This window comes from Sciurus vulgaris, assembly GCF_902686455.1.
Source record: "Sciurus vulgaris genome assembly, chromosome: 2".
Classification (NCBI taxonomy): domain Eukaryota; kingdom Metazoa; phylum Chordata; class Mammalia; order Rodentia; family Sciuridae; genus Sciurus; species Sciurus vulgaris.
This window is the reverse complement of record NC_136462.1, coordinates 190,058,603-190,085,962: the sequence shown is the minus strand read 5'-3', so window position 1 is coordinate 190,085,962 and position 27,360 is coordinate 190,058,603. Positions and strand designations below refer to the sequence as shown.

The 27,360-nt window shown below is 49.4% G+C and overlaps 1 protein-coding gene and 1 long non-coding RNA gene across 3 annotated transcripts; one reads left to right on the top strand and one right to left on the bottom strand.

Annotated features, from left to right (window-relative positions):
* Positions 1-120: 120 nt before the first annotated feature.
* Positions 121-7,717, top strand: LOC306653902. Of its 2 annotated transcripts, XR_013761815.1 has the most exons (4): positions 121-1,022; positions 1,425-1,506; positions 4,618-4,797; positions 7,590-7,717. It is a non-coding gene; the product is annotated as an uncharacterized lncRNA (long non-coding RNA). The 2 variants fall into 2 exon arrangements; XR_013761816.1 differs by lacking the exon at positions 121-1,022 and having other exon boundaries at positions 1,106-1,506.
* A 14,896-nt stretch (positions 7,718-22,613) lies between these two features.
* On the bottom strand, positions 22,614-26,757 carry LOC306653287 (serum basic protease inhibitor-like). Its single transcript, XM_079126257.1, has 3 exons — positions 26,633-26,757; positions 23,488-23,676; positions 22,614-22,731 (listed from the first exon to the last, which is right to left on the bottom strand). Exons 1-3 carry the CDS (start codon positions 26,703-26,705, stop codon positions 22,706-22,708), a joined length of 288 nt encoding a protein of 95 aa, XP_078982383.1. The 5' UTR covers positions 26,706-26,757; the 3' UTR covers positions 22,614-22,705.
* Positions 26,758-27,360: the final 603 nt, after the last annotated feature.

Here is a 27,360-nt window from a genome sequence, read left to right as displayed (position 1 = left end):
GGTGCGGTGGGGGCGTAAGGGCCCAATGGGCACCGCGGGAGCGCTGCCACCTCATGCCATTTCACAATCCCCCGGGATCAGGTGTCACTCTTGGCCCCGGTGGGAACCAGGAACCTAAGCAGCTTCCAGGCCAGGAGCAGCTCGACCAGCTGCAGCCGGACCCTTGTCCACCCCTCCCTCGCTTCCTCCCTCCTGGGGCCTGAGGGCAGAGCAGGGCAGCGGGAGGCCAGCATGGTCCAAGCCTGGGCTCCACTTTGAGACCGAAGATCTCCCTGGAATGCCCAGGGCTTAGGGTTGGAGGGGGAAAGGGCAAGGCCACAGGGAGGCAATAGACCCTGGGGATTAAGTGACTGGGCTTGGGGTCAGCTGGATCATAGGCAGATCCCTGTTTGGGGATTAGTGGTGGAGGGCTGGGTGGTGATACAGCGCACATAGCACAGGCTGTAGAAATAGCGCTTGTTGGAATAAATGAACCCATATGACAGGGAACAGGCCCATGAAGCGGAATCTGTCAACAGTTCAGCCATGCCGGGTATATCTTTCTGCCTCTTCCTCACATCACGCTGTCGGGGTTGACTGGGCACCAGGTACCCGTGCTCCTTGCCTCAAGGAATCTCCCTGCGGCCTTTGACAAGACAGCTATTCTTGCCAGCTGGATATGACAAACTGTATGTAGGGAGGGTTAGGAACACCCCACCAAGGTCCCATGCAAAGCTGTGCAGACAAGCCTTTATACCCAGATCTCTCCCTGCGGGCCTTGTTTGGAGACGCTTTCCCCCACACCATCATAAATATTTGCTGGGCGTTATACACATACAGATACGTGCCATAGAGAAAGTCATCGACGGGAGTCATCCAGCTCTGTTTTTGGTGACAGGGTCTAGGTTTGACACACCTCCACCACTTTCCATCTGAGAGTCTTTAAATGACTTATTTCTCTATTCAGAACAGCCATTTTGCCATCTACAACATGAACTTGAATATAATGTTCCTGCCGTGGAACACATATGCACTCATGGAAGGTGAGTTCACATTAATTGACCTAGGAACCCCAGGCCTGGCACATAATAGGTACTACATAAACAGCCTCTAGTGCTCAGTACACACTCGTTTCTTTCTATTATTCCCTAAACAATACAGTATACAACTACTTACATAGCATTTACATTGCCGTGGGTATTCTAGGCAATCTCTACAGGATTTAGAGTATATGTGAGTGTTCCCAGGCCATATTCAAATATTACTCTATATATGAGGCATTTGCGCATCTGTGGATGGATGTACGCAGGGATCCTGGAACCCATCCCCTGCAGGTACTTAGGGACAACGGTGTATACCGAGCTTTAGAATCCAGGGTGGTAAATGTCAAAACCCTTGCCAAGGGAGTTAGAAAGAAGTGCCTTCACACATTTTTCTTGCTCCAGTGATCTGAGGTTCTGGAAGCCCCGGGAAGTCTTTGCTGCTGGTGGCTGGAGGGGTCTGGGACAAAGAAAATCAAGATGATAGGTGAGTAGTTTGGTGATGTGGGTACAACCAGCCACTGTTCCTTTGATGGGTGTCCATGAAAGAACGTCTGAGAAGTCTCCCCCAGCTTCCCATGCCCAACCTCAGCACTGGAGACATGCCGTTGCAGGGAGGGGCCAGGACTATTTGCTCTGAGCTCAGAACAGTCAACATCAATGAGGGCAAGAGCCCTGGGCAGACTCCTGAAACTCAGGGCACGCAGAGAACACTTTGGTGAGCCCCTGGGTTCAGCCTGTGGACACTGCTGCCCACTGCTTTCTTCCAGGACTTATCCAGCACCCCCTCGACAGGAAGCCGCCAGCCTCGCCCCTCCCACCTCTTCAGAGCCCCCCTGCTGATTGGCTCGCTCCTAAAAGAATGCGGATTAGTGTGAGGCTCAGGAAGTGGGGTGGGGTGGTAGAAAGATGGAGAAGAGTTCCGTAGGCCGATAGGCGTGAGATGTTTCAGATGAAATTCATATTGTTTTCTCTACTGCATAAGTTAAAAGAGCAGCGACTTTAAAACCAACGCATCCAGGTCTCAATAAGGGGTTAGCCACTTTCTGGCTGTGACTTAGAGCAGCACTTCACTTTTAGGACCTACATCTTCCTCCACGAAATGAGCATCATCATAACATCTTATGATTATTCTAAGGATTAAAGGGAAGAGCAGACACCAGAGGCTGCAAACCCAGCTATAGCACATGTATTATCAGCCCACACAGTACATTTTTAAAATTTAAATTAGTTGCCAAGATTTAAACGTGGGGAATTTCAATAAAAATAAACCTCTTTCATCTCTTGGAAGAAGTATAAGGCTGGCAGCACGGTCCTGCAGTCCTGCAGCCTTCACGTAGCAGCCGTCAGACAGAGTGTGGCTCTCAGAACAGCCTATATCAGAGTCACTTGGAGGGCTTGTTCGAACACTGGTTGCAGGATCCCACCCCACCCCCAGAGGTTTTGTGGGTTGTTTCTGTTTTATTTTTGGTACTGGGGATTGAACACGGGTGCGTTACCACGGAGCTACAGTCCCCAGTCCTTTTAATTTTTTATTTTGAGACAGAGTCTTGCTAAGTTGCAGAGTCTTAATAAATTTCTGAAGCTGGCCTCAAACTTCCCATCCTCCTGCCTCAGCCTCCAGAGCCACTGGGATTATAGGTGTGCACCACTGTGCCTGGCACTCCCCGGAGTTTTTATTCAGTAGGTCCAGGGTGGAAATGTGCGTTTGAGAGGTTGCCAGCCAATACTGCTGGCTAAGGGATCACACTTTGAACGTTGTGACCTAGAGCTAAATGGAGCTGCCCTCTTTATGAAAGGAGCATTCTTTCCATTTCCCCATCATCTCCACCATTCCCTATTGTTTCACGTGCCCTGCCCCCAGCCACTTCAGTTGATGTTACCTGCTTGTCCGTGGAGGGCATTTAAATGTGTGACCAGTGGGTGAGCATGTAGTAAGTGTTCAGTTAGCTTGCATGAATGTAACTGTCTTATGGAATAAGTATTTTACAGGTAAAGAAATGGAGATTCAGATAGACAAAGTGACTGACTGAAGAGACACAGTCAGTAAATCAGAAGAACGGTATCAATACTTTTTGCATATGTGGTCCCAGTTATTTCAGTATTACACACACACACACAAATATTTGCACACACAAAACTATTTGAGGTTAAAATAGATGATACATTCAAAAATTTGGAAATGACTTCATGAGTGTAAAGCAATGTTTATCAAGGAAGAAGAGAAAGGAAATAGGAAAAGAAAGAAGGAAAGGTTTATAAAGGGAGGTGATGTTAGTCACCTGTAGCCACGCCTACTCTAAACAGACTGTAAACAAGTTAATGGTGAAGATTTGAGAAATTCCCAGGAACTAACAGGGTGTCTTTAACTGTACAATGCAGCCTTGTCCTCTTGAACTGTTGGACTCAATGAAATTTCATTTTATGGAAACCAACCTCCCTCTGTCTCTGCCCACCCCCCCCCCCTTCTCTGTCTGGGCATATTGGCTATTTTGTTTTGTCACCTACCATCTGTTTATCTTTTTTCTGATAAAGTGCCCTGGTTTGGGTTTGGCAGAGTGACACTTCCTCCACCAGGATGGGAAACCATCAATCCAGGCAGAAGGGCCGATCAGATGTTGTCCCTGGAATTTTCATCTTGAACAAGGAAGGACAAAAGACCTGAGCTCATTCCAAGGTCTCTACCTTGTTTACTATCTTTTCCAAACCAGGTTCTTTTGGGCTTCCCTTCAGTTCTGTGAGCTAAACGAATCAGTTAGTGCCGTTGGATGCCCCGGCTAACTTAAAGGAGCTGTTTGTTAGAAGGGGAGTGGGTACTGGGCACATCTCCGTGCCACTTTCTTCAATGCCTTTGTTGATCAGTGCAAACTTAGCAACTGCAGAATTAAAAAGGACTTTGTTTGGGGTCTTGGTAATTGGACCTCAGGAGACACAGATTCAGGGCACTCTGAGTCCTTGTTCCAAAGAAGTCAGGGCTTAAGTGGACAAACAGTGCAAGAGATGGAATCCCTCTGCAGGCAATTCTGTTGAAATTGAGAAAGATCAGGCACCGAATGACAGGGGTCAGATCAAGAAAAGAATGTTCGTCCATAAAGCAAAAGTCCAAAAACCTGTCGATAGGCATCTTGAGTCTCTGGGCATGATGTAATCACCTGTTCAAGATGCATGTAGTCAAAGGGCGAGGGTAACCGAAGTTCACACTCCTAGCAGCAGTTTGAAAGGTCTGCTTCCTAATGGCCTCCTGAGTTCATTTCGAAAAGCTCCTTCAACGTTGCTTTCATCGTGAATTTTCCTTTAATTTTAGTGCCATCTCTGCTTACAGTAACCAGTTGGTTTCTGTTGTGAGCACCAAAGTGTTCTGACCTGGGTCACCATGAAGTTCCTCATTTCTAAATTCAATGGCTTTTTCTCAAGCCTCTGTTCTCGCCTAACTCATAGTAAGGCCTTCATGGAATATGGAATCAATGCAATAATGTTCAAACCACATCTTTTATTAGAAAAAAAAGAAGGTGTTTTCTCATGATTTCAGTGCAAAAATCCATGAAGAGCAAAGCTTCGTTACTTGAAGTGCCTGCAGTCTCCCCTTATGTCTCTCCAGGGTCTTTAAGGACACAGTTTTAAACCCTCACGTTTGGAGAACAGCTTTGGAGTCAGAGTCCTGAGTTGCCAACTCCTGCCATCAAATGCAAGGTGACCTTGGAGAAGAGTTTAACCCTCCGGGCTGTGGCTTACTGAAGATCTCTGTGCAATACTTGGCAGGAAGTTCCGCCTCTAAGTGGTAACGGGTGTTGGTTACTATGTTATACCTCGCTTCCCCTCAGGGATCCTGTCCACTCTGGGCTCTGACCTCCACTCAGAACCAAGAACTCACTCTGCTGCTTTTGCCCTCTGTGGTGTCCAGCAAACCCCTCACCTCCTCTGGGTCTGTTTCCACACACGTAAAATGGGATGATGCCAGTCCCCGGTGGGCACCTTTGCAGAGCTATTCATGATCACGATCCTGAAGCACCAGCAATGTGTCTGGCACATAGTAGGTGCTCAGTCTGCGTCCATTTCCATGCCCAACCCCTTCTCTGAGGCCGAGACGCTCAGGGTCTTTTCCATCCTCCTTCTCGCTTTCTTCCTCAATTGTTGGCCTTGCTTGTTCCCGCGACAGGGCATTTCTGCTCCAGCGTCCCCTCTGCTCCCGCTCAGCGCCTTTGTCAGAAGAGCAGCTGTGGCTCCTGCCTCGTCTTTGAGGACAAGAGGTTCGCGATCAGTGCCCCTTTTGACTCTTCCTCTTCCTCCCTGTCCTGTCGCTAAGCCCAGCCTTCCCACTGCATGTCTTCCCATCTGTCTTCTCCTCCATCCTCTTGCCTCTCCGCGGGAGAGGTTTCTCGTTCCCGGAGCCCGAGCCCAGGCGATGGCATCCTCCTTAACTCCCTGTGTCCTGGCTGAGGCGCCCGACATGCATCCCAGGGCCACGTTCACCTACTTTTCCCAGCTCAGTAAACCACAGCTCCGATTCCCCAGGTGCTCAGGCAAAAAAACTCAGGGTCACCCTCAACGACTCTCTTTCTCTCGGAACCCAGAGCAGTGGATCTGCATCCTCGCTGGCTCTGCCTCCCGCTCTCCAAACACCTCCAGGATCCCCTTCTCAGAATCCACTTGCAGCTCCCTGTCTGGGCCGAGTGTTCTCACAGGGCACCTCTCCCTCCCCGACCTCCTTCTTTCCCGTCCACTCTCCACGGGCATCCAGAGCAGTGCGTTCTCACGCAAGCCAGACCGTGATGCTCCTTCCTTGCACACCCCAGTGGCTCTGTCTCATTCATGGGTCCAACTGACCAGCCTCGTCCGGCCATTTCCCCTCATAACACTGTCCAGCCAAACTGGCCCCTCACCCTTCCTGAAATCCACCAGCACTCCTGCCTGAAGTTCTTTTGCACCTGCTGGTTGTCCCCCGGCCTGACACGCTTCTGCCCTCTTCCCCCAGAAAGCTGCCAAGGCTTACTCCTTGTTCAGACATCCTCAATAAAGCTTTTTCTGGTCATCCAATTCAAAATGACAGCCTCCCTCACTTTGCATTCTGTGTTTCCTCTCCATGTTTAGTTTTTCTCCATCGCTCTTATTACCATCTGATGGAACACACATTTTATTTATTAGCTATTTATTTGACTGTGTCTCATTGTAGAGTAAAAGATCAATGAGGGCAGAGGACCAGTTTCATTTTATTCCTGGCTAGATCCCAGGTCCTAGGAGGGGCCTGGAGTAGGACTTGGTATCTGGAAAGAATGAGTCAATATCACGTCCTCAGGGTTTATTCCCCACAGGGCCATTGCAGGCTACTGTTGGGTTATGTCACTTCTCTGTTCAGATCCTCCGATGACTGCTCATCGCATGTAGAATAAAATCCCAAATCCCACCCTTAGCCGCAGACCCCACCTGGCTCCTATCTCCAGCTGTTTCCTGGCTCCTCCCCTCCCCTCACTCTCCAGCTCTGCGAGTCTCCACACTCTTCCTTGACCTTGCAAGCGGGTCCACCGCAGGGCCCTTGTGCTTGCTGTTCTCTCTGCCTGGCAGTCTCACCAGAGAATCACTAGCCTTGACCTCCTCCCTTAATTCCGGCCTCTGCTGAAATAGCATTTCCTCAAGAGGACTTCACTGACTACTCCGCTTATTTCCTCCACAGTGCCACCGCTAGCTGTCACATTACATATTTGTGGATTTACTGTTCTCTCCCTTCTAGAATCTTAACTCTATGTCAACAGGAATGTTCTTTAGTCTCTGCTATGTTCTTAGCCCTGTGTCTAGGTAGCACTTCCTGGTAGCAAGCACTCACTAAATATTTGTTGGATGAATACATGGAATAAACTCATTATAAAAATAACTCTCATTTTACCAAGTTCCTCCTCTGATTTGCCACTATATATTGATTATCTCTCTTAAACTTAAGAAGTCTTCCAGATGACTGTTTTTACCTGCTTTGTGAAGGCGGGGAAGGAAAACCAAGAGGTTACAGACATTGCCCAGGACTCGTGACCTGGTGGCTAAACTAGGATGCAAAACTAGTTCTGTATCTATGAGACTTTTAAAGACATTATGTTGATTCCACCCCAAGCCAAATAATCTCCTACGGCCCTGCTCTCTCCATGTGAACTCCCTGACTGTAAACTTAACAGGCTCTCCATGGCCTACAGGACAAAGACCAAGCTCCTTAGCCTGATTTTTTTTTTCTTTTTCTTTTTTGTTATCCAGAATTGAACCCAGGGGTGCTTAATCATGGATCCATATCCCCATTCCTTTATTTTTTTTTTTTTTATTTTAAGACAGGGTCTCACTAAGTTGCTTAGGGTCTCACTAGGTTGCTGAGGCTGGCCTCAAATTTGTGATCCTCCTGCTTCAGCCTCCCAAGTTGCTGGGATTACAGGTGTGGGCCACCAAACCTGAACAGTTAGTCTGACTTTTTTACTGAGTCCAGTTTTTACTTCTAGCCACATCCCTTGCTCTGTGCTGCCTAGACTTCCCTGGGGGCTCATTGTCCCATCAAATGTTCCTTGATCAAGCTGACCCCAGAGTTTTCTTTCCCAACAGCCCCCAGCCACCAATACATAGAAGCTTACAGTCAGATTCCCCCAGAATGTGGAGGAAAAGTCAATGGCGGGGCAGAATCAATGCAATATGCAACAGTTAAGCTCAAGTTTTTATGATCTCACCCTGAAGGCTAGGACACAAGAAGGTAAGACAGTTTCAACCTATGGACTGGGAATTTTCTTTTGCACAAGAGATGACCCGTCCCATTGAATTTACTCATTAAACAAATATTTATTGTGCCCTCAACACATCTGATGCCGTAGAATGTTAAAACGACAACGTGGCAGGTCATATTTTCTGAAGACTGTGGTGACATAATCGCTCACCCCGAACCTCGTCTGCACATTATGTGGCCCTCCCTTCACTGGGGAGCTTATTTCTCCACTCACTTGAATCCAGCCGTGTCTTCTTCGTGCTTTGATCGATTGCACTAGCTTGGCAGCTTCCATTTCCGGCCTCTTGAGACACTAGCTTTGGAGGCATCCACCACTTTGGGGGCATCCGTCTCGGAATCCAGCCACCATCCTGTGAGATGCCCAAGCTCTCCAGGTGCTCCTTGGTGACAGCCCCAACTGAGCTTCCCACCAAGAGCCAGTGCTTCTCTAGAGAGGGATTCGGCTTGGGGGGTCAAGCCCAGTCCAGCCTTCAGGTGAGAGTAGCCCCAGCCACCTTCTGACATAAGTGGAACATCCCCCATGATCCAGGGGAACCACCGACCAGGAGAGGTGGTAAATTGTCACTTGTCTGCCCACTCTCCTCCTTCAGTACTGCTCTGGGTCTCTGAGCTCTGTGCTCTGGTTCCTGCTAAGCTGATACCACAGGGCCCTCTCTCCAGCCATCACGATGACCTGCCTGGACCTCATCAGCATCATGTGTTCTCTGACATTTATAAGGGCCAGAAGACCACTGAAGGGTGGGCCTGGGAATGGAGGGCCAATGGCCAGCAGGACAGATGGCGACACCCTGGACTCACTCACTACTGGAGCAGCCCCTGCTGACAGTCCCGAGAGCAAGTACCAGAGCACAGTGACCACTGGTGCTGATGCCGTCACCAATCATCTCTGGCAGGAAACCAGCCTCACAGAAGAAGCCTGTAAGAAGTACGTGGAGAACTGCATGAAATCTACCAGAGCGGAACTGAAAGAGCAGAGGCCAGAAGAGCGCCACCTGCTAGGTACAGGAGCTGCGCAGATCAGGCACATCCTTGCCGATTTCAAGAACGACCACATCAGCAGGCACAGTGGCTCAGGCCTGTAATCCCAGCGGCTCAGGAGGCTGAGGCAGGAGGATCTCTGAGTTCAAAGCCAGCCTCAGCAACAGTGAGGCGCTGAGCAACTCTGGGAGACCCTGTCTCTAAATAAAATACAAAACAGAGTTGGGGATGTTGCTCAGTGGCCGCGTGTCCCTCAGTTCAATCCTCAGTACTCCCACCCCCCAAAAAAACCAATCAGATCAAAACATGAACCCAGACCGCGTGCTTGCCCTCTGAGGACAGTGTGACCCCTAACTGACTTTCTTTAAGGAGGGTTTAGAAATGGAGAAACATTAACCAGTTGGGCAATCACTGTGGGCCCATCGCCTGTCACCACACTGTCTGCTGATTGTCCTCACACCACATGGGGTCTTAGTGCGAAGGGCACGAACGTCATCCTGAGTTCTTCGTTTCTTTTGACCGTTTCCTTGAAGTGGAAGCATCGTTTTTAAGGGAGGAACATGCCGTCTACGTTGTCCAGAACATAAAATTCACTGAGACTTTTTTCAGAGAATGTCCCTCAGTTTAATACACATTTATCCTAAATCTAGTCTCTAGTGCTGTGTAGGAGCCAGAGCCTGGGTGGGGACCACACTAGGAAGCCGAAGGCTGGCTTGAGGTGAGCAATAATCAGAGCTTTGATTCTGAGTTTTAGTAAAAGCAGAAAGACCAGGCCCCTAGCAATGCCAGCGCTGTGAGGCCTTATGCATTATATCACTCGCAGCAGAAGTCCTAACTCTGGAAGAGACGACCAAGAGAATAAAAAGAGACTAATTCAGCTAGAAATGATAATAACAAATTGTTGTTTTAAACCACTAAGGTTTGAGATGTTTCCTTACACAGCAATAGATTACCAGGACAGTGATAAATCATGAACAAGATCTCTCCTCTCATGGACCAAACTCTATAGTGAAGAAAATAAGCAAATAAATTAGTAAATGGAAAATATCAGCTGGGTGCTGTGGCGGACTCCTGTCATCCCAGTGACTCAGAAGGCCGAAGCAGGACGTTCACAAGTTTGAGGCCGGCCTCAGCAATTTAGCAAGACCCTGCCTCAAAATTAAAAAAATAAAAATAAAAAAACATGGGTACATGCTATAAAGAAAACAAAGTAAGGTCACATCATTGTAAGTTGGGGGTGAGGGAACCAGGCAAGGGCTCTAGGGGGGTGAGATGTCTGTGCATACTGTCATCTGGGGCGAGGGTTACAGGAAAAGGTTAGAAGGAGTCCAAAAGCTTCAAAGCAGGAACAAGCCTGGTGAGTTCCAAGAACAGTAAGAAACCAGTGTAGCTGGAATGCAGTGAAAGGAAATGAAATCAAAGAGCTAAGCAGGGACAAGATCATGTAGGGCCTGAAGGCAATAACAAGCAGTACGGATGTCTTCCGGGTACGACGGAAGTTGTGGGCTAGTTTCAGCTAGGAGGCTGGGTACAAAATCATCTTGATAACTTTTGAAAATCATCCGGCTGCTCCGAGGAACAGATTATAAGAGGGCAGTCGTGGAAATTTGAGTAGTAGGAGGGGAATTTTTGCAGTTGTCTTAGCAAAGGATGGATGGTAATGGCTCCTTTAATTAGGCAAAGGATAATGAATCACTTGGTGCTGGTCAGTCTGGGAGACAGGTTGATTTATTAGACTTGCCCCCCAGATAAAGTCCCCGGGAGCTGAGAGGTTACTGATTCATCTGTTAGTAGGATGTCGACCTCATGACCCTGACTCTGGTGGTTCCTGGGATTGAAAGGATGGGGTTCCATGTGATCATCATGAAGACCATATCCACCCCAAAGGAAGCATGTTGGGGATCCATGAGATTTCTTTTTTTTATTTTTAATTATTATTTTTTTTACAGATTGCATTTTGATTCATTGTACCCAAATAGGGTAAGACTTTTCATTTCTATGGTTGTACACAATGTAGATTCACACCGTTTATGTAATCATACATATACATACTGTGTTTCATTCTACTATCTTTCCTTCCCCCACCCCTTCCCATCCTATTTTCCTCTACACCATCCAAAGTTCCTTCATTCTTCTCTTCCCCCCTACTCCCCGCCACCCCCTCATTATGTATCGTCATCCACTTATCAAAGAAAACACTCGACCTTTGGGTTTTGGGGCTTGGCCTACTTCACTTAGCATGATATTTTCCAACCTCATGCATTTACCAGCAAATGCCATAATTTTATTCTTCTTTATGGCTGAGTAATATTCCATTGTGTATATATACCACAGTTTCTTTATCCATTCATCACTTGAAGGGCATCTCAATTGGTTCCACAATCTAGCTATTGTGAACCATGAGATTTCTTATCCCGTAGCCAATAGTGATGTGGCAGTTTTGAAACACGACCACAAGTGTTTTGATATTTCTCCAACTGAGAGATGAGCTCTCTGTCTCCTTCTCTTGGATCTAGGCAGGTTTGTGAGTGCTTCAGCTAACAGAGTACAAGTGATATTCCATGACTTCTGAGGCTAGCTCAGAAAAGCTCATGCAGTTTCTGCCCTTTCCAAAAAAAAAAATGTAAATGTTTAGCCTGACATGTTGGCACATGCCTGTAATCCCAGCAGCACAGGGGCTGAGGCAGGAGGATTGAGAGTTCAAAGCCAACCTCTGCAACTTAGCAAGACACTGTCTCTTTAAAAAAATAATAAATAAAAAAATAAAAAACATTTTATAAAGGGCAGGAGATGTGACTCAGTGGAAGTGTCCCTGCTGCAAAAAATAAGTACATGTTTATATTGTTTTGATTTTCAGACGATGCAAATACAGTCTTGCAGTTGTTCAACAAATTAAATATAAAAAGAAAGCATATAAAAATACATCAGTGACTTGGACATTCTTGCTGGGGCCGCAGGTGTGGACTGCTCTAGAAGTCCTGCGATGACAGAGATGTCCCTTTTTGTTTACATTTCTGAATCAAGTCATGCCCCCATTAGTCAGACAACGAAGTCAGTAAAGGTCCACTTCCAGAGTCCTCACCTGCTGGTGGATCTTACAAGCACACCAGGATCAGGTCCAAGCTAATTAGAAAGGATTCAGGCTTCAGTCCATGCAGTCAGTATTCTAATTTTTTCTTGAGCCTGTAGGGCACAGAACCAAGAAGAGCCTCCATAGCTCATTGCCTACACTCAAAGTCTGCTTCTGCCATTCACTGGCTGTGTGACCTTGGACAATTTACTAAACTTCTCTGAGCTTTAGCTTCCTCATCTGAGAACTGGGGCAGGACCCAGAGGTCTATATCTGCAGCCAGCCTCTCTGCTAATTCTTAGGCACACTGAGAGCAGAAAACCTCTGCATTCGGAGCAATTCCTTGAGAAAAGGAAAGAAAGATGCCTTCCATGCCCTTCCAATGAGCCTGAGAAAATCAAATTAGAAGAGGAAAAACTTGCTTTGATGCCGTTTCAGAGGTTTCCATCCACAGTCAGCTGGCTCCATGGCTTTGGGCCTGAGCGGAAGCAGAACTTCATGGCAGAAGAGCATGATGGAGGGAAGTTGTTCAGATCACTGCAACCCGGAAGCAAAGAGAGGAAAGGGCCGAGGAGAAGATCAGCCCTTCCGGGGCAGCTCCCCCCCAACCTACCTGCTCCAACGAGGACCCCCTTCGGGTAGTCCATTCAGGTTTCCGTGGCTTAACCCACTGGTGCAGTCAGCGCCCCTGATCCAATCAGCAAAGCCCCACCGGAACACGGCTGCACTGGCGAGCATGCCTGTACTGCACGAGCTTTGGGGAACATTCTAGGCCGAATCCTAGCCATCCCACCCGCTCCAGTGAGGCTCAGGCAGTCTCAGGCCAGGTCCTCCCTCCCTCGCTCCCCATCCATTCACGATGCCCCCAAATAATTTTTCTTTGCTTTGTAAAGTCAGGTGTGGTGGTTCCTCTGCCTGATCTCCCTGAGAGACGCTGTAAGAGACCATCCCAGACATCCACCCATAACTGTCCCTCTTCCTCACTGATGGCTTGAATGTGTCCCCCACAAGTTCTTGTGTTGGAACCTTAATTCCCCATGCATGGGGACAGAGGGGGCAGAGCCTTTAAGAGGTGGTTAGGTCTTTACAAAGGAATAATGCCCTCGTCTTGCAGGGGGCCCTCCTCTTACAGGCCCGGATGAGCTACCAGGAGATCGGCTTGTTATAAAGCAAAGCTGCCCCTATGCTTTGCCCTTCCCAGGCACCTGCTTCTGGTCCGGTTTCCCATCATGAGGAGAAGCAGCTTGTGGGCCTCACCTCATACAACTGCCTTGGTGTTTTCCAGCTTCCAGAACTGTGAATCAAAATAAACTTCTTTATGAAGTCTTAAATCTCAGATATTCTGTTTTAGCAACAGAAAATGAACCAAGACCCTTATTAAAAATAAGGCTTCATTTTGCAACAAATACCCTGCTAAAAGAATAGGCCCTGTTGACCTCCCTTGCAGCTAAGAGTGTTCATGAGACACAATTTTACCCCATGGCGCATAGGCAGAAGTTTGTGTTTCTATGTCCCAATGAACTATAAAAACTCAAAGAAAGAAAGTTTGGGGTTTTTCCCCTTTTTTAAAATTGAGATTAGAGACATGATGCCTAGGGAAACAGCAGCCATCTTGTGAGCATGAGGTAACAAGCATGAGTATAAAATTCTTTATAAACTGGAAATCTGGAAAGCCCCTGGTGGCACCAGGAGAAATATGCTACATATGACTACCTACTCCAGACTGTTTTGTTCTTAAGACTATTAGACCTTTTTATTTTTCTTTTATTTTATAAATGTTTTAACTGGGAATTGAACCCAGGGGCACTTTACCAATGAATCACATCCCCAGTCCTTTTTTTTTTTTTTTTTTTGAGACAACTCTTCACTAAGTTGCCTAGGGCCTCTCTAAGTTGCCGAGGCTGGCCTGAAACTTGCAATCCTCCTGCCTCCCAAGTTGCTGGAATTATAGACACGCACCACCATGCCCAGCTTAGACCCTTTTTGAACTTAATCCACAGTCAGATTTTGTTTTTCTAAGTTATAACAACATTTACCAGGGTAGGAATTAAAGCCAATAACTTTAAAAAGTACTTCATTTTAAAACAATAAATCCATTATGTTTACTTCTTTAAAAGGTGAAAAATGACCCTATTTTTCAAAACAAAACAAAATCAGTGCAGAGAGTGTGGCAACACTGTTCCACGCTTGCGAACCTTTCGTGTCTGGCTCTGGGGAGGCAGCCGCGTCTGCTGCTGCATCTGCTCTGCATCCCCAGATGTGTAGTTGGGCAAAGCGTGGTCCTTGGGCCACACTTTGGAGGGCATTGTGTAGCAGTTGACTCTAATCCTTACATTCTAGAAAATATAGAGAACCAAGCAAAACTGGAGGAGGAAGAGACATCCCAAAAGTCCCAGATCAGGAGTCGGAGGTCGCAATCCGTGAAGCAGTTGCGGAACGCCTCAGGGAAGGGAGCAGCCACTGTTGCTTGTACGGTTCGGTGTGAGCTGACGGGATGCTGATGGGAGACTTATTTTTGAGGTAACTTGGGAAGAGGGGTGCATGCCAGACAGCCAAGGAGCGGGAGCAGGGACTTCTGTGACTCTGGCTCCTCCGTGTCTGCACCCCTCCTCCGTGGGCAAACCCTCTGGTAGTGAGTTCTGGTGTGGTCCTGCCTCTTCCAGAGCCACGGGGGCCAGGCGACTTCTCACATTCTGTTCCACAGAACAGCACACACCCGAGGCCCAGCTGCCACATCCTCCCTCATGGCAGGAGATTGCCGACTTCCCGCAGCAGCCAATGACAGCCTCTTCGAGGAGTGGTCCCTAGGACCTTGACTGGGTTTCCAGTAGCAACTTCCCAGGACCCCCTTGTGCTTGCTGGACTTGACCCCAGGCTTCCTGCCGGTCTGTGACTACCTGTATCCTCAGGGTCTCTTCTGAGTCAGAGCCCTGGAGAGGGCTGGAGGGTGGTCCCCACCCGGGCCTGGCCGCAGCCCGCTGCTTTCCTGTTCCCAGCACCCGCCACCCAGCTGGTCTCCCGGCTGCAGCCGTGACCTGCCACAGTATCCAGCATAAGCCTGTGGAGAAGCCTCGGGACCACAGCACGTTCAGAAAATTGTCCCCGAAGGAGCAGCCAGGTGGCACTAGTTTATTGAGAGGTCTGAACGCAGGGTTCTCCCCTCACACCTCAGATCCCCAGCAGATTCCTTCAGCTGGCAACAATGAAACTTACTTTAAAATCACAGAGAATTTGTAAAACAGAGGGCAAGAAAGTAACTCATGATCTACCACTTATTCTGTGATTCCTTTAGAACGACCTGGTAACGTTTTAAATTCTTGGGCCAACAGCCCCCTGTGCAGATCGTGTTCTTGTTCCTTGGGCTGTCCTGTCTTTCTCCAAAGAGGTCACAGGCTTGGTCATGTGCTTTGGCCACCAGAATGCACAGACGTGACACATGTCCCATGCACGAGCAGGACGTAATACCCTGCACTGCAGAGAACTAGAATACACGTGAGCTATGTTTGTGCTCGGAAGGTTGAGCTTGGCCTCCTTTTTCTGCCGTGGGAAAGAGGAAAATGACTCAGGGGACTCGTTCTTTCAGCCAGGCACCCAGAATACAGGCACCTAGTGAGCAGCACAGTCGGATTTCCCATCATTCATAGCCAAACAGTAACGTATTCCTTTCCTACAGCTGCTGTAACGTGAAATAAAATAAAATAAAAGCCACACTCCCTGTGGCTTAAACAACAGAAATGTATTCTCTCTCAGTTCTGAAAGTCAGAAGTCCAAGATCAAGGTGCTGGCAGGACCCCCCACGCCCTTCCTCCAGCATCCCGAGACTCGTTGGCGATCCTTGATGTTCCCTGGTTTGTGGGAACATCGCCTGATCTCCACTTTCACCTTCACATGGCGTTCTCGGACACGTATTGGCCCCCAAATTTCCTCTTTTTGTAAAGACATCATGCATACTGAATTAGCGCCCACCCTATGACCAAATTTCAACTTGACTTCCTCTGTGAAGAGCCTATCACTGGATCAGGACCTATTCTCACATTTGCAGCCACGGGACTCCACCTATGAATTCGGGGAGACACTCGAACCCCTCGCAGGGACCTCAGCCCTGTGTCCTCAGCTGCAACGCTCCCCACGGCCTCTCCCACTGCTGTCTTTTCCAGGGCCCGCCCAGCTCCCGGCTTCCTTTCCTGGTAAGAGCCTTGAGTCTCCCGACGTGCTGAGGGAAGACAGGTATCCTGAGCCCGGTCCTGGGCCTCACCGGCACGTGAGCCTCACTTTGGCTCCTGCCTAGTGTCTCACCCAGCAGTGTCGCTCACCAGGCCACCAGCCATGACGTTTATGTGTCTGTTTTCTCCACTGGCCTGAGGTCTCCCCAAGAACGGAGACCAGGAGTGAATCACAGGAACTGAGTTCAACTCCTGCCCAGATTCTCAACTCCCAGACTCTCAGATCAGACGCCTGGATTACCGGCTTTTGCCTGACTTGAACCTTAGCTCAAGCCCGTAGGTACGAGTACCTGCCAGGCCCCCCTCCAGGAGTTTGTGTCTTGTGGAAAGACAGTAAACACGATGGCAGCGAAGTTCTTGCACTTCACGCAGGGGAGGGACAGAAGGCGCAGAATCGGGGTGATCAAGTAGGGAGACGGGGCCTTCCAGAGGGGCGCGGTCCTGAGGAGCAAGGAGTTTCCTGGTCAGCGGAGGAGTGGAGACCAGCATAAGCAAAGACCCCGGATTTCTGTGGCGATGGCTTCACGTGACTGGGGAAAATGCCCCGGGGGTGCCATGGAGCAAGCGGGGAACGGGGGGGGGGGGGGGGGGGGGGGGATGGCGGCTGACCCTGCAGGACCTTGCTTTGGGTGGATTCCGTTGAGGACAACTAGCGACAGAGTTGGCAGGGACAAGGAAGTGGGAGTAACGCAGGGAAGGGAGCTGCCGAGGCCTGGCTGAGTCAGCGGCCTTGAGATGGAGGAAGACGGCTGAGTTTGGGAGACGTTGAAGAGTAGAAGCTTCTCTCTGCCCGTTTGTTCTTTCCGTTGGTTCCCAAAACCACGCCTCCTGCTGAGCCTGAGGCCACCTCTCAGGTAATGAGTGATTTGCTGCTGAAGAGACACCCTGGTCTGATAGAGGAGACTCCAGGGTCATGGTGTGGATCCCCACCATCCTCTGTTGGAGGCTTGGTTCCCACTGTGCCAGTGTCCACAGGTGGGGCTTTGGGGGTGCGATTGGGTCCCCAGGGCTCTGACTCATCAGTGGACTGACCCACTGGATGGACTACTGATCTGAGTGGACTGCTGGATGGTGACCACAGGTACCTGGTTGGAGGATGCAGATCATGGGGCCATGCCCGCGGGAACCTGGTCTTGTCCCCCGCCTCCCTGTTCTTCCTGGTTTTATGTGTCTAGCAGCTTTTCTACACCGCACCCTTCCACCACAAGGCCTGCCTCGAAGTCAGTGAATCACTGACTAAAACCTCTGGAACTCTGACCCAAACAAATCTTTCTCCTCCAAGATGTTTGTGTCCGGCATTTTGGTCACAGCAACGAAAGGCTGGCCCACCCTGGGTATTCAGAGGCCTGGAGTGCGATTAAAGTCAGGAGAAACGAATGCACTTTACTTAAGTGACTCGGGAAGGGTGGCAGCAGGTTTGGGGTCCATCCCACAAATGTGTACTGTATGGTCTTCCAGAGGGCCAGACACGAGGGACATAGCCATGATTAAGAAATAGACCAGGCACAGTGGCGCATACCTGTCATCCCAGCGGCTCAGGAGGCTGAGGCAGGAGGATCACGAGTTCAAAGCCAGCCTCAGCAAGAGCGAGGTGCTAAGCAACTCAGTGAGACCCTGTCTCTAAATAAAATACAAAATAGGGCTGGGGGTGTGGCTGAGTGGTCAAGGGCCTCTGAGTTCAATCGCTGGTACCAAAAAAATAAAGAAGAAAGAAAGAAAGAACTCTGCCCTTGAGCCTGATGGCTCAGTGACCAGAGGCACAAAGAAGTTCTGGTGAAAAACAAAGAAAAAAATTTTTAAGTGCTGTGGGAACCCAGCAGGAGTTACTGGGTAGGATTACTCCTGCTGCCTAGATACACTGAAGTCACTGGGAACTTGTGGGGACAGGCATCCTCACCCCAAACTGGGAAAGTGGGGAAAAGTCAAGTATTTACCCCACAGAAGTCCCAGACCGGGAAGAGGACAGACCCACTCCAACATCAGAGGAACCAGCCCCGAGCTCCATTTTTATTGGTTTTATGAAACAGTAGACAGCAAAATAGCATTTATAAGAGATGTTGCAAATAAAAAGCAGTTGTGAAATCGGCATGGGTGGGATGTATGTGTGCTTGCTGTGAGGACATTAAGGGACCCGTGAAGCCTTCGGGTGCCTCTTGGGCCATTTCCCTGTCCCTCCTGCTTGGACAGAGCCAGCGACTGGAATTCCGTACTTATTAGTTCCTTGCTTTGTTTAATAGTTCAACCACATGCATATTTGTCCCCGAACAATACTTAACATAGACTCTCCTTATTCTACCCTTTGTGAGATACCTCTAAAATCTTACGTGTTCAGGGGCTTCATTCCTCTGTCACTTCTGCTGACTCTTGTCCACCAAGCCTTGCTTCCTTTTTATTTTCTAATTTTTGACCATGAACTCAGGTTCCTTAGAAGTTTATCTGGCTGGGGAGATAGCTCAGTTGGTAGAGTGCTTGCCTTGCATGCACAAGGCCCTGGGTTCGATCCCCAGTACCGCAAAAAAAAAAAAAAAAAAAGAAGTTTATCTGTGGGGCCGGGCACCGTGGTGCACACCTATAATCCCAGTGACATTGGAGGCAGAGGAAGGAGGATCACAAGTTGGAGGCAAGCCGCCCCAACTTAGCGAGACCCTGTTTCAAAATAAAAAATAAGGCCAGGGATGTAGCTCAGTGATAAATCACCCCAGGTTCAACCCCTAGTACCAAAAATAAAAGAAGAAGTTTATCTGTGGGAATTCTTTGAGTCCTAAAACGTAGAGTCCTCCAAAGATGCTTTGTTTCTGCCACGTTCCCAACGAACTCAGGACCTCTTTAAACCACTGAAGCGTCGGGTTTTTCTGGCGGAGCAGGTAGCGCGCACTGGGGAGCCGGCACCGGTTAGAGGCTGAGCCTTCTCTCCCCTGGGACTTATCTAATGTCAGGCCCCCTGTGTTTCTGAGGGGTGGACAGGGCAGATCTTACCACCCCCACGTTACAGAGGATAAAACGGGCTGAGCAGGCACCCGGGCCTGGGGCTGCGCAGCGCAGACTCGCGGAAGTGCTGGCGGGGTTTGTCACCGGTGCCTGTCGCAAACTCGTCAAGGCGCACGACTGCACAACGTTCAGCAGCATCGGGGATGCAGACAGGAACGTCCAGGTCATCCCGCCAGCACCACCCTCCGCGGCCCACGAGAACCCAAGGGAGAGGTGACCTGGCCGAGGCCGCCTTTCCCCCAGCCCACGCCGCCCACTCCTGTGACCCCATTTTCTTTCCAGGTGAAAATCTCGGGTGGCCTTGAGGCCCTGGGTTCCCCGTCCCCCGAGCTGGGCGCCCAGGCAAGTCTCAGAGCAGGAGCCACTCCAGACCCGTTCCCTTCTCGGTGACTACGCGCTCTTCCTGGCGGTCAGTGATCTTGGAAAACAGATCGCGCTGCTCCTGCTCACGCCCTCCGTGGTGCCTGGGCCACACCTGCGTGCCGCCCCGGGACGCGCTCCGGCCTGCCTACCCTCCTACCTCCCTTCAGCACCCCCAGCAGCGGCCCCTTCCCTCACTCCTGCCTAAACCGGTCCCTCCTTGTCCATACCCGGCACGGTTTCCTGCATAGTTGTCACTCTGACACATGGGTCATTGTCATTTACTTATGTTCTCCCTCCTGCTGGAATGTCAGTCCAGGAGGGCGCGCGCCGAAGACTGTATTCACACTGTGACCAGAACCAGAACTGGGCCCAGCCGCCCGGTAAGCACTTGGTGACGGCTCAGCTCTGGGGTCCTCCCTGGGGCAGGCACTCTTCTGAAGTCCGACGTGTACCTCATGAGCCCCTTCTGTCCTCAGTGCCCACCAAAGAGGAAGTACTGTCTTCCCCGCTTTTTTTTTTTTTTTTTTTTTTTTTTTGGTACCAAGGATTGAACCCAGGGGCACTTGACCACTAAGCCATGTCCCCAGTCCTTTTTATTTTTTATTTGGAGACAGGGTCTTTAAGTTGCTGAGGCTGGCCTCAAACTTGTGATCCTCCTGCCTCAGCCTCCTGAGTTGCTGGGATTATAGGCAAGCACCACTACCCCCAGCTTCGTCTGTACTTTCATAAATACTCGCTTTAATGTTCCCTCAACAGCTTCACCTAGATGTCCCCCAATCACCACAAACTCAACATGTACAAAATTAAACTCATTCTCCCTGCAAAGACTTGCTCCTTCTCCATTCTCCCACTTGCTCAGGTCAGAAAACTGACCACTCTTCTAGATCCTTCCTTTTCCTCAAAGCAAAGCCCTTTGGTTCTGCCCCCTCACCTCTCCTCTCCACCAGGGTGCCTCCGCTCCCTCCCCTCCATCCCTCACCAGAAACATTCTCCCCGATGTCCAGCCTTCAGATAAAGCCCCAACCCTCAGCTTGTCCCTGAAGCCTCCATGTGTTGGTCCCACTCTGCGTTCTGCCCCCGTCCTCCTCATTGGTCTGTGCCTCTCTTGCTTGGCCCACATCTCTGGGTTTGCCTCTCTGCTCTCGGTAACTCTACTCCTGTCAGGTCTCAGCTGTGGGAAGCTTCCCTCCCTCAGGGCAGCTTCCCACTCACCGTCAATGACAGCGCCTCAGAAGCCAGCTCTCCCGTCACCTGCCTGTTTCCTCTCCCTGGGGAGAGGAAAGTGAGGTTCTGGGGAGAGGTGAGGAGAGGCTGGAGAAAAGCAGGGCAAGCCGCAGCCCGGCCCTGGGCGGCTGGGCTCCTGGGTCTCAAGGGAGCAGATCCCAGCATACCCCTTAGAACCATTTGTTCAGTGCTGACCAGCTTTCTTGCAAATAAGCGCACACTATGAGAGCAGAGATTTTTGTCTGTCCTGTTTATGATGGGTGAATTCATATTTTATATTAACCATTCATATTAATTTGTAATTTATGAACTCAATTTCTCTATCAAAATGAGAATAGTTGGGATATATCTCAGCAGTAGAGCACTTGCCTACTCAGAGCTCAATGCTCTGAGTTCAATACCCAATGTTGAAAAGAAAGAAAGCAGAAAAAAGTCTTTGGAAAGCATTTACCCAAAGAATTGTCTTCCAATGTAGGCGGCTGATGTGCTTGGGTGAAGTTGAAAGCTGGACTTCCTCCTTCTGCCACCAGGGGGAGGGCAGGGTCTTTCTTTAAAGTGATTTTTTAGGGCTGCAGAAGGGGTATCTTTGTCCGAAAGAGATCACCTCCCCACAAATTTGACAGGCAGTGGAATGGGTGGGTTTTCCAGGAACTGGATGGTTTGAGGCTATCACTGAAGCACTAGGGCCTTAGTTCCCCCCAACGAAGTCTGGGACCCATCTAGACTGCGGCCCTCCTGGGGCCTAGTGGGCCCTTCTGGGGTACACTTCCAGGGGGTGACACTAAAGTGCTCTTTGTTTGTTTCTCTTCTTTCTTTTTTCTTTTTTTAGTACCAGGGATGGAGCTCAATGGCACTTGACTACTCAGCCACATCCCCAGCCCTTTTTATTTTTTATTTTGAGACAGGGTCTCTCACTAGGTTGCTTACAGCCTCACTGGGGCATATGAGCTCTCAACTTGTACAATCTTTCTCCTGCCAAAGGACAAAGGCCTGGGTTCTGCCACTTAACTGCTGTGAGTTTAGTTTTGTCCCCCCAAAAAGGACACAGTGGAGTTCTGACTCCCAGTATCCCGGAATGTGGCCTTATTTGGAGATGGGCTTTTTTATACAGAGGTAGTCAAGCTAAGATGAAGTCACTAGGGCAGGGCCTCATCCAACATGACCGTGTCCTTGTGGAAAGGTGAAATGGGAGACAGACAGGGTGTCTGTCATCAGGCAAAGATTCAAGATACGCTGCTACGAGTCAGAAGCTAGCAGACAGGCCTGGGACAGATCTTTCCCTAGCACCCGCAGAAGGAGCCCGGCCCTTCGGTCATCCCAGCTACTAGGAAGCTGAAGTCGGAGGATCACTTGAGACCAGATGGGCAACATAGCAAGACCCAGCCTAAAAATTAACAAACAAATTAAATAAACCTGGATCAGTGGCACACTCCTGTAATCCCAGACACTCAGGAGGCTGAGACAGGAGGATCACAACCTCAGCAAAACAGAGAGACCCTGTCTCAAAATAATAAGAGTCCACCTGGGTTTAATCTCCAGTACCAAAAATTATGTGGTATAAAAACAGGGACCATGCCAAGCATGGTAACACACACCTGTAATCCCAGCTACTTGAGAGGCTGAGGCAGGAGGATCACGAGTTTCAGGCCCTAAACAACTTAGTGAGACCTTGTCTAAAAAGAAAAAATAAAAAGGACTGGGGATGTGACTCAGTGGTCAAACACACCTGGGTTCAATCCCCAGTACAAAAAAAAAAAAAAAAAGGCTTTGAAGTGGAAGCATCACCCAGGTTTTTGTGTAGCTTGGGGTAGCCATTAAGAAGCAGATGCGACTGTACAGGGTTTGCTTCCCCCAATTGGCAGGGCTCAGCAGAACAATGGGAAACACCGCTGGTTTTGCAGATTGCCGTCGATTAAAGTAGCAAACAACAGAATCAACTGCAGTTAGTTTAATCAGAAAATGAATGTATCTGAATATAAGGCCCGAGAGACTAGAGCTTAAAATCACAGAGACAGGGAAGATGTCCAACATCACAGGGGCTGGAAAAACTCTTTCTGGAAACCGCCGGGCTACCCCTGCTCGCCATAGCTGATGCTCAGAGCTGGATGCCAGAAGTTTCTCCTGAGGAAGAGGGGAGGGGGAGGTTAGGGCCGGGGCCGCACTCAGACCCCTAGCCCTGCCGCAGTCCTGGGCAGCAGATGTGCTCATCATCCATCCACTCACTCCACAAATACTAAGGGACGGTCTCGCCTGTGCCTGCGACGGTGTTGGGGACAAAGTGGTCAAGAACACAGAGGCACACAGTTCTTATTCTTGGGCGCTTAGGATCTACTGGACAAGACATATTGAAATAAGTGAGCCCCTGGGGAGAGGAAAGAGAGGTTCTGGGGAGAGGTGAGGAGAGGCTGGAGAAAAGCAGGGCAAGCCGCAGCCCGGCCCTGGGCGGCTGGGCTCCTGGGTCTCAAGGGAGCAGATCCCAGCATCTCTGCAAGAGAAAGCGACTTGCTGACTGTCACCCCGATGGCCTTAACCTGAACAGATCCTTGCACCCTGGCAGACCCCAGGCCACCCCAGAAATGAGCCACGGAGGGGCTACCACTGCAGGGGACCCAGGAGAGGGCAGGGAGTTCACCAAGCCTGGGTAGGGAGGGCAGCTGCCCCGTGTTCCCATCTGGAAAGGGGCAGGTGAGATGGTTCAGATCTCACCAAGGGCACTTCCAGCAGGGACCCTCTGCCAACTGACCAGGAGGACGTGCCAGTCTCCGGTTTCGCAACACATTACCACTTCCTCCTACCAGGGCAGGAGCGCCCGGGGGTCTGAGGGTCACCGAGCAGGTGTGGGGCACGTGGGCCCCCTCCAGCCACCCCCAGCCTCACCAGGGTTGTGATCCTCTCCCCCACAGATCCTCATGCACTCCTCCTTCTTCAGGAAGCGGTTCTCCTTCCCTCTGCAGCCGCCATACACAAAGGTCTCGCAGCGTCCAGAGGTGGCATTGAAGAAGAACCTGGGCATCATGGCCCTGCAGCGGCCCGTGTACGGAGGCTCCAGGCAGAAGGCAGGCCGGTCTGCAGCAACAGAGAGGGCCCTTGTCAGCTGGAAGGATGGCCACACAGCACCGTCTACGCAGCAAGCCACGGAAACTGGCATGTCCAGCAACAGAGAATTGGCGGGGGCAGGTAGAAGTATGATGACCTGCTTCCTGGGACGTTATTATTCATCTTGTTGGGTATGACAATGATATGGCGATAATGTAAAATAAATTATACATCCTCTTGGAAGCATTTGGTGATTAATTGGAATGATGCCTGAGCTGGGTGCAGCGACCACGCCTGTAAACCCGACAGCTCGGGAGGCTGAGGCAGGAAGATGGCGAGTTCAAAACCAGCCTCAGCAACTTAGTGAAGCCTTAGCCTCTGAGTGAGACCGTCTCTAAATAAAAAATATTTTTTAAAAAGGGCTGGGGGCTGGAGCTGTGGCTCAGTGGTAGAGCGCTTGCCTGGCATGTGTGAGGCCCTGGGTTCAATCCTCAGCACCAGATATAAATAAATAAAACAAAAGATCCACTGACAACTAAGAAAAATATCGTTTTTAAAAAAGGGCTATTATGGGCTGGGGATGTAGTGCAGTTGGTAGAGTGCTTGCCTTGCTTGCTTGCCTTGCTTCAATCCCCAGCACCGCAAAAAAAAGAAGAAGAAGAAAAAGAAAGGGCTAGTAGTAGAGTACCCTTGGGATGAATCCTCAGTAACAACAATAAAAACTTCTTTACATCTTTACTTTCTTCCACTATTTAAAATAAGCATATATTCTCTTTATAACTCAAAAAGTAACTATTTCAAAATATATTACAATTTTTGAAAATTCGTAAATAAATAATAAGCTAAAAGACTATTTCTTGTCGTTGTGAAATGGTCGCAGTGTATTTTGGACTAAGGAAAACACTATGTCCGGTGACATCCTGTGTATTTGAAGGGTTAAGTCCATGCTGAGTGTGGCATCAATCCTTTTGAGCATCAGACTTCACTTTTAAATGAAATCTGACCACAAGAAAGTTGTTGTGGGGCTGGGGATGTAGCTCAGTCGGTAGAGTGCTTGCCTCACAAGCACAAGGCCCTGCCCAGCACCGCAAAAAGGATACAAAAGAAAGTTGTTCCGGTAGGTCTCTGGATGTGGACTCCGGAGCCCCTTCCCCGGCATCCTCACTAGCCCCCACCCCTTCCCTTCCCGGTACTCCCTAGGGCTCAGAAGCAACCTGGAATACCTAGACTACATGTTCTCCCAGGTCTTAGCGGTGCCACTCAATGGCTGTGTGAACTCAGGGGAAAGTTAACCACTCCGAGCCAGCTGGCTCAGACGCTAATTGAGTTCCAGGGGCTATTCATATTTCTGACCAATGATACAGATTTGGGGGTCTCACGACCCATCTCAGGTTTGACAATTCTCTAGAACTCAGGAATCTATCCTGTGGGTTTATTGAGGTTTCATTATGGTAGCAAGGTGGAGTGACTCACTGGCCTTGGTGATTGCACTCAATCTCACCAGCCCACTCCCCTCCCTGGAGGTCTGGGTAGGGCTGAAATTTCTAGCCCCTAATCACCAAGTTGATCTGAAACTCCGTGGTGGGCCTCCCTTCAGTCACAACGTCAGCCTGCAGGACAATAAATGCCAAGAGCACATTCCAGGAGCACATTCCAGGAACTGGGAACTAAAACCAAATATTTACTCTTCTAGGCCACAGGAAGTTTCAGGGAAGGGGTTGATGACCTGGGATGGGTAAAGACCAGGAACAGACAGAGTCTCAGCGATAGGGTCCGGGATCTGATAAGCATTTGCTATGATAAACCTTTTTTTATATATCCTGGGGATTGAACCGAGGGGTGCTTTGCCACTGAGTTACATCCACAGTCCTTTCTTTTTATTTTGAGTCAGGATCTCACTAAGTTTCTAAGGGGCTCACTAGATTGTTGAGACTGGATTTCAACTTGCAATCCTCCTGCCTCTGTCTCCTGAGTTGCTGGGATTGGAGGCATGTACCACCATGCCCAGCAGCTGTGATAAACTTTTTAGTCATGATGTGTCTCTGGAGTTAAAACTCATTAGTCCCAAGTTTTCAATTCCACAAATATTTCAACACTCGTGCATTAACATAGGATGGAGCTGAGCACAATGGCGCATACCTGGGATCCCAGCCACTAGGGAGGCTGAGGCAGGAGAATTGAAAGTTTCAGGCCAACCTCAGCAATTTAGTGAGGTCCTAAGCAATTTAGCAAGACCCTATCTCAAAATAAAAAATAAAAAAGGCTGGGGGTGTGGCTCAAAGGTAAAGCGCCCCTGGTTTCTATCCCAGATACCAAAAATAAAACAAAAACAAACAACAATAAAAAAAAAAACAATGAATTCCTTGAAATAAAACAACAATCTAGAAAACACTTCCATGATGTAGCTTATGTATCACATGTCTGCTACATATGTACTAGTTTGTTCCTTTGAACATCTACAAGAATGACTCTTGCAGCAAAGTCCGTGCATTTTTACATGAATTTTAAAGTACTTTCAAACAATCATTCACCTAATACTTTCCTTCAAGGAATTGGCCTCGCTGGGCGCGGTGGTGCACACCTGTAATTCCAATGGCTCAGGAAGCTGAGGCAGGAGGATTGCAAGTTCAAAGTCAACTCAGCAATTTAGCAAAGCCCTAAGAAACTCAGCAAGACCCTATTCTTAAATAAAATTTTTTAAAAAGGCTGGGAATGTGGCTCAGTGGTGAAGCGCCCCTGAGATCAATTCTGGGTACAAAAAAAAAAAAAGAGGCCTCTAAGAACATAATAATTATTATTTCAAATTTACCATACATGGTATATTTTTTTGTGCAATTTGTTTTTATAGGTATTCCACATCTGGGAAAATGGACGTAAATCCTCCTAATTCCCCAAGAACAATCCGGAACGGTCTGACTGTACCCCCTCACCCTTGTTCCTTCAGGCCCTCCCACTGACCACCTAGGAGAGGTGAGCCAGGACTTACCTTGGGAAATGATGCCCGCCACCAGGGTGGCCAGGAGGACCAGCAGAGCCGCAGAGAGGCAGAGCCGCTTCATCTTACTGACTCAGAGAGGAAGCTACCGTGGGACCCTAGCGACTGGCTCTTCATATCCAAGCTGAGGGGTGGGAACTCAAGCAATGGGAGGAGAGCAGAAGGGGGAGGAGCTGGGGTCCCACCCATCCATTACCCCATCTCCCACCTGCCCTGCATTCCTGCTTCTGCCCCGGGGATCCAAAAGGCTCAGCAATAGTGTTAAACACTACCAGGGTGGATCGCCTGGCATCTCCCTCAAGCGCAGATCTAGGCCTAAGCTGCTCCCTCCCCGCAGGTGCCTCAGAAGCCCCAGTTTCCTCTCTCATGAAATAAGCTGCTGGGCAGTACTTTCAGTAGGGAGACCCCAGGAAACCTCATCCAGGTGGGCAAAGGAGTGGACAGAGAGAAGGTGCCTTTAGCAGGCGGCACGCCTACAATCCCAGTGACTCTGAAGGCTGAGGGGGGAGGATTGCAAGTTTCAGCCAGCCTCAGTAATTTAAGGCCGCAAGCAATTTAGCGAGGCCCTAGGCAACTTAGAAAAAATAAAAAGGGCTGGGGGTGTGGCTCAGTGGTAAAGCATCCCTGGGTTCCATCCCCAGTACACACTGTCCCCCTCAAAAAGAGAGAAGGTGCCTTTCCCACATCTTAGAAAACTGCAGGGCCCTGGAGGAACCTGG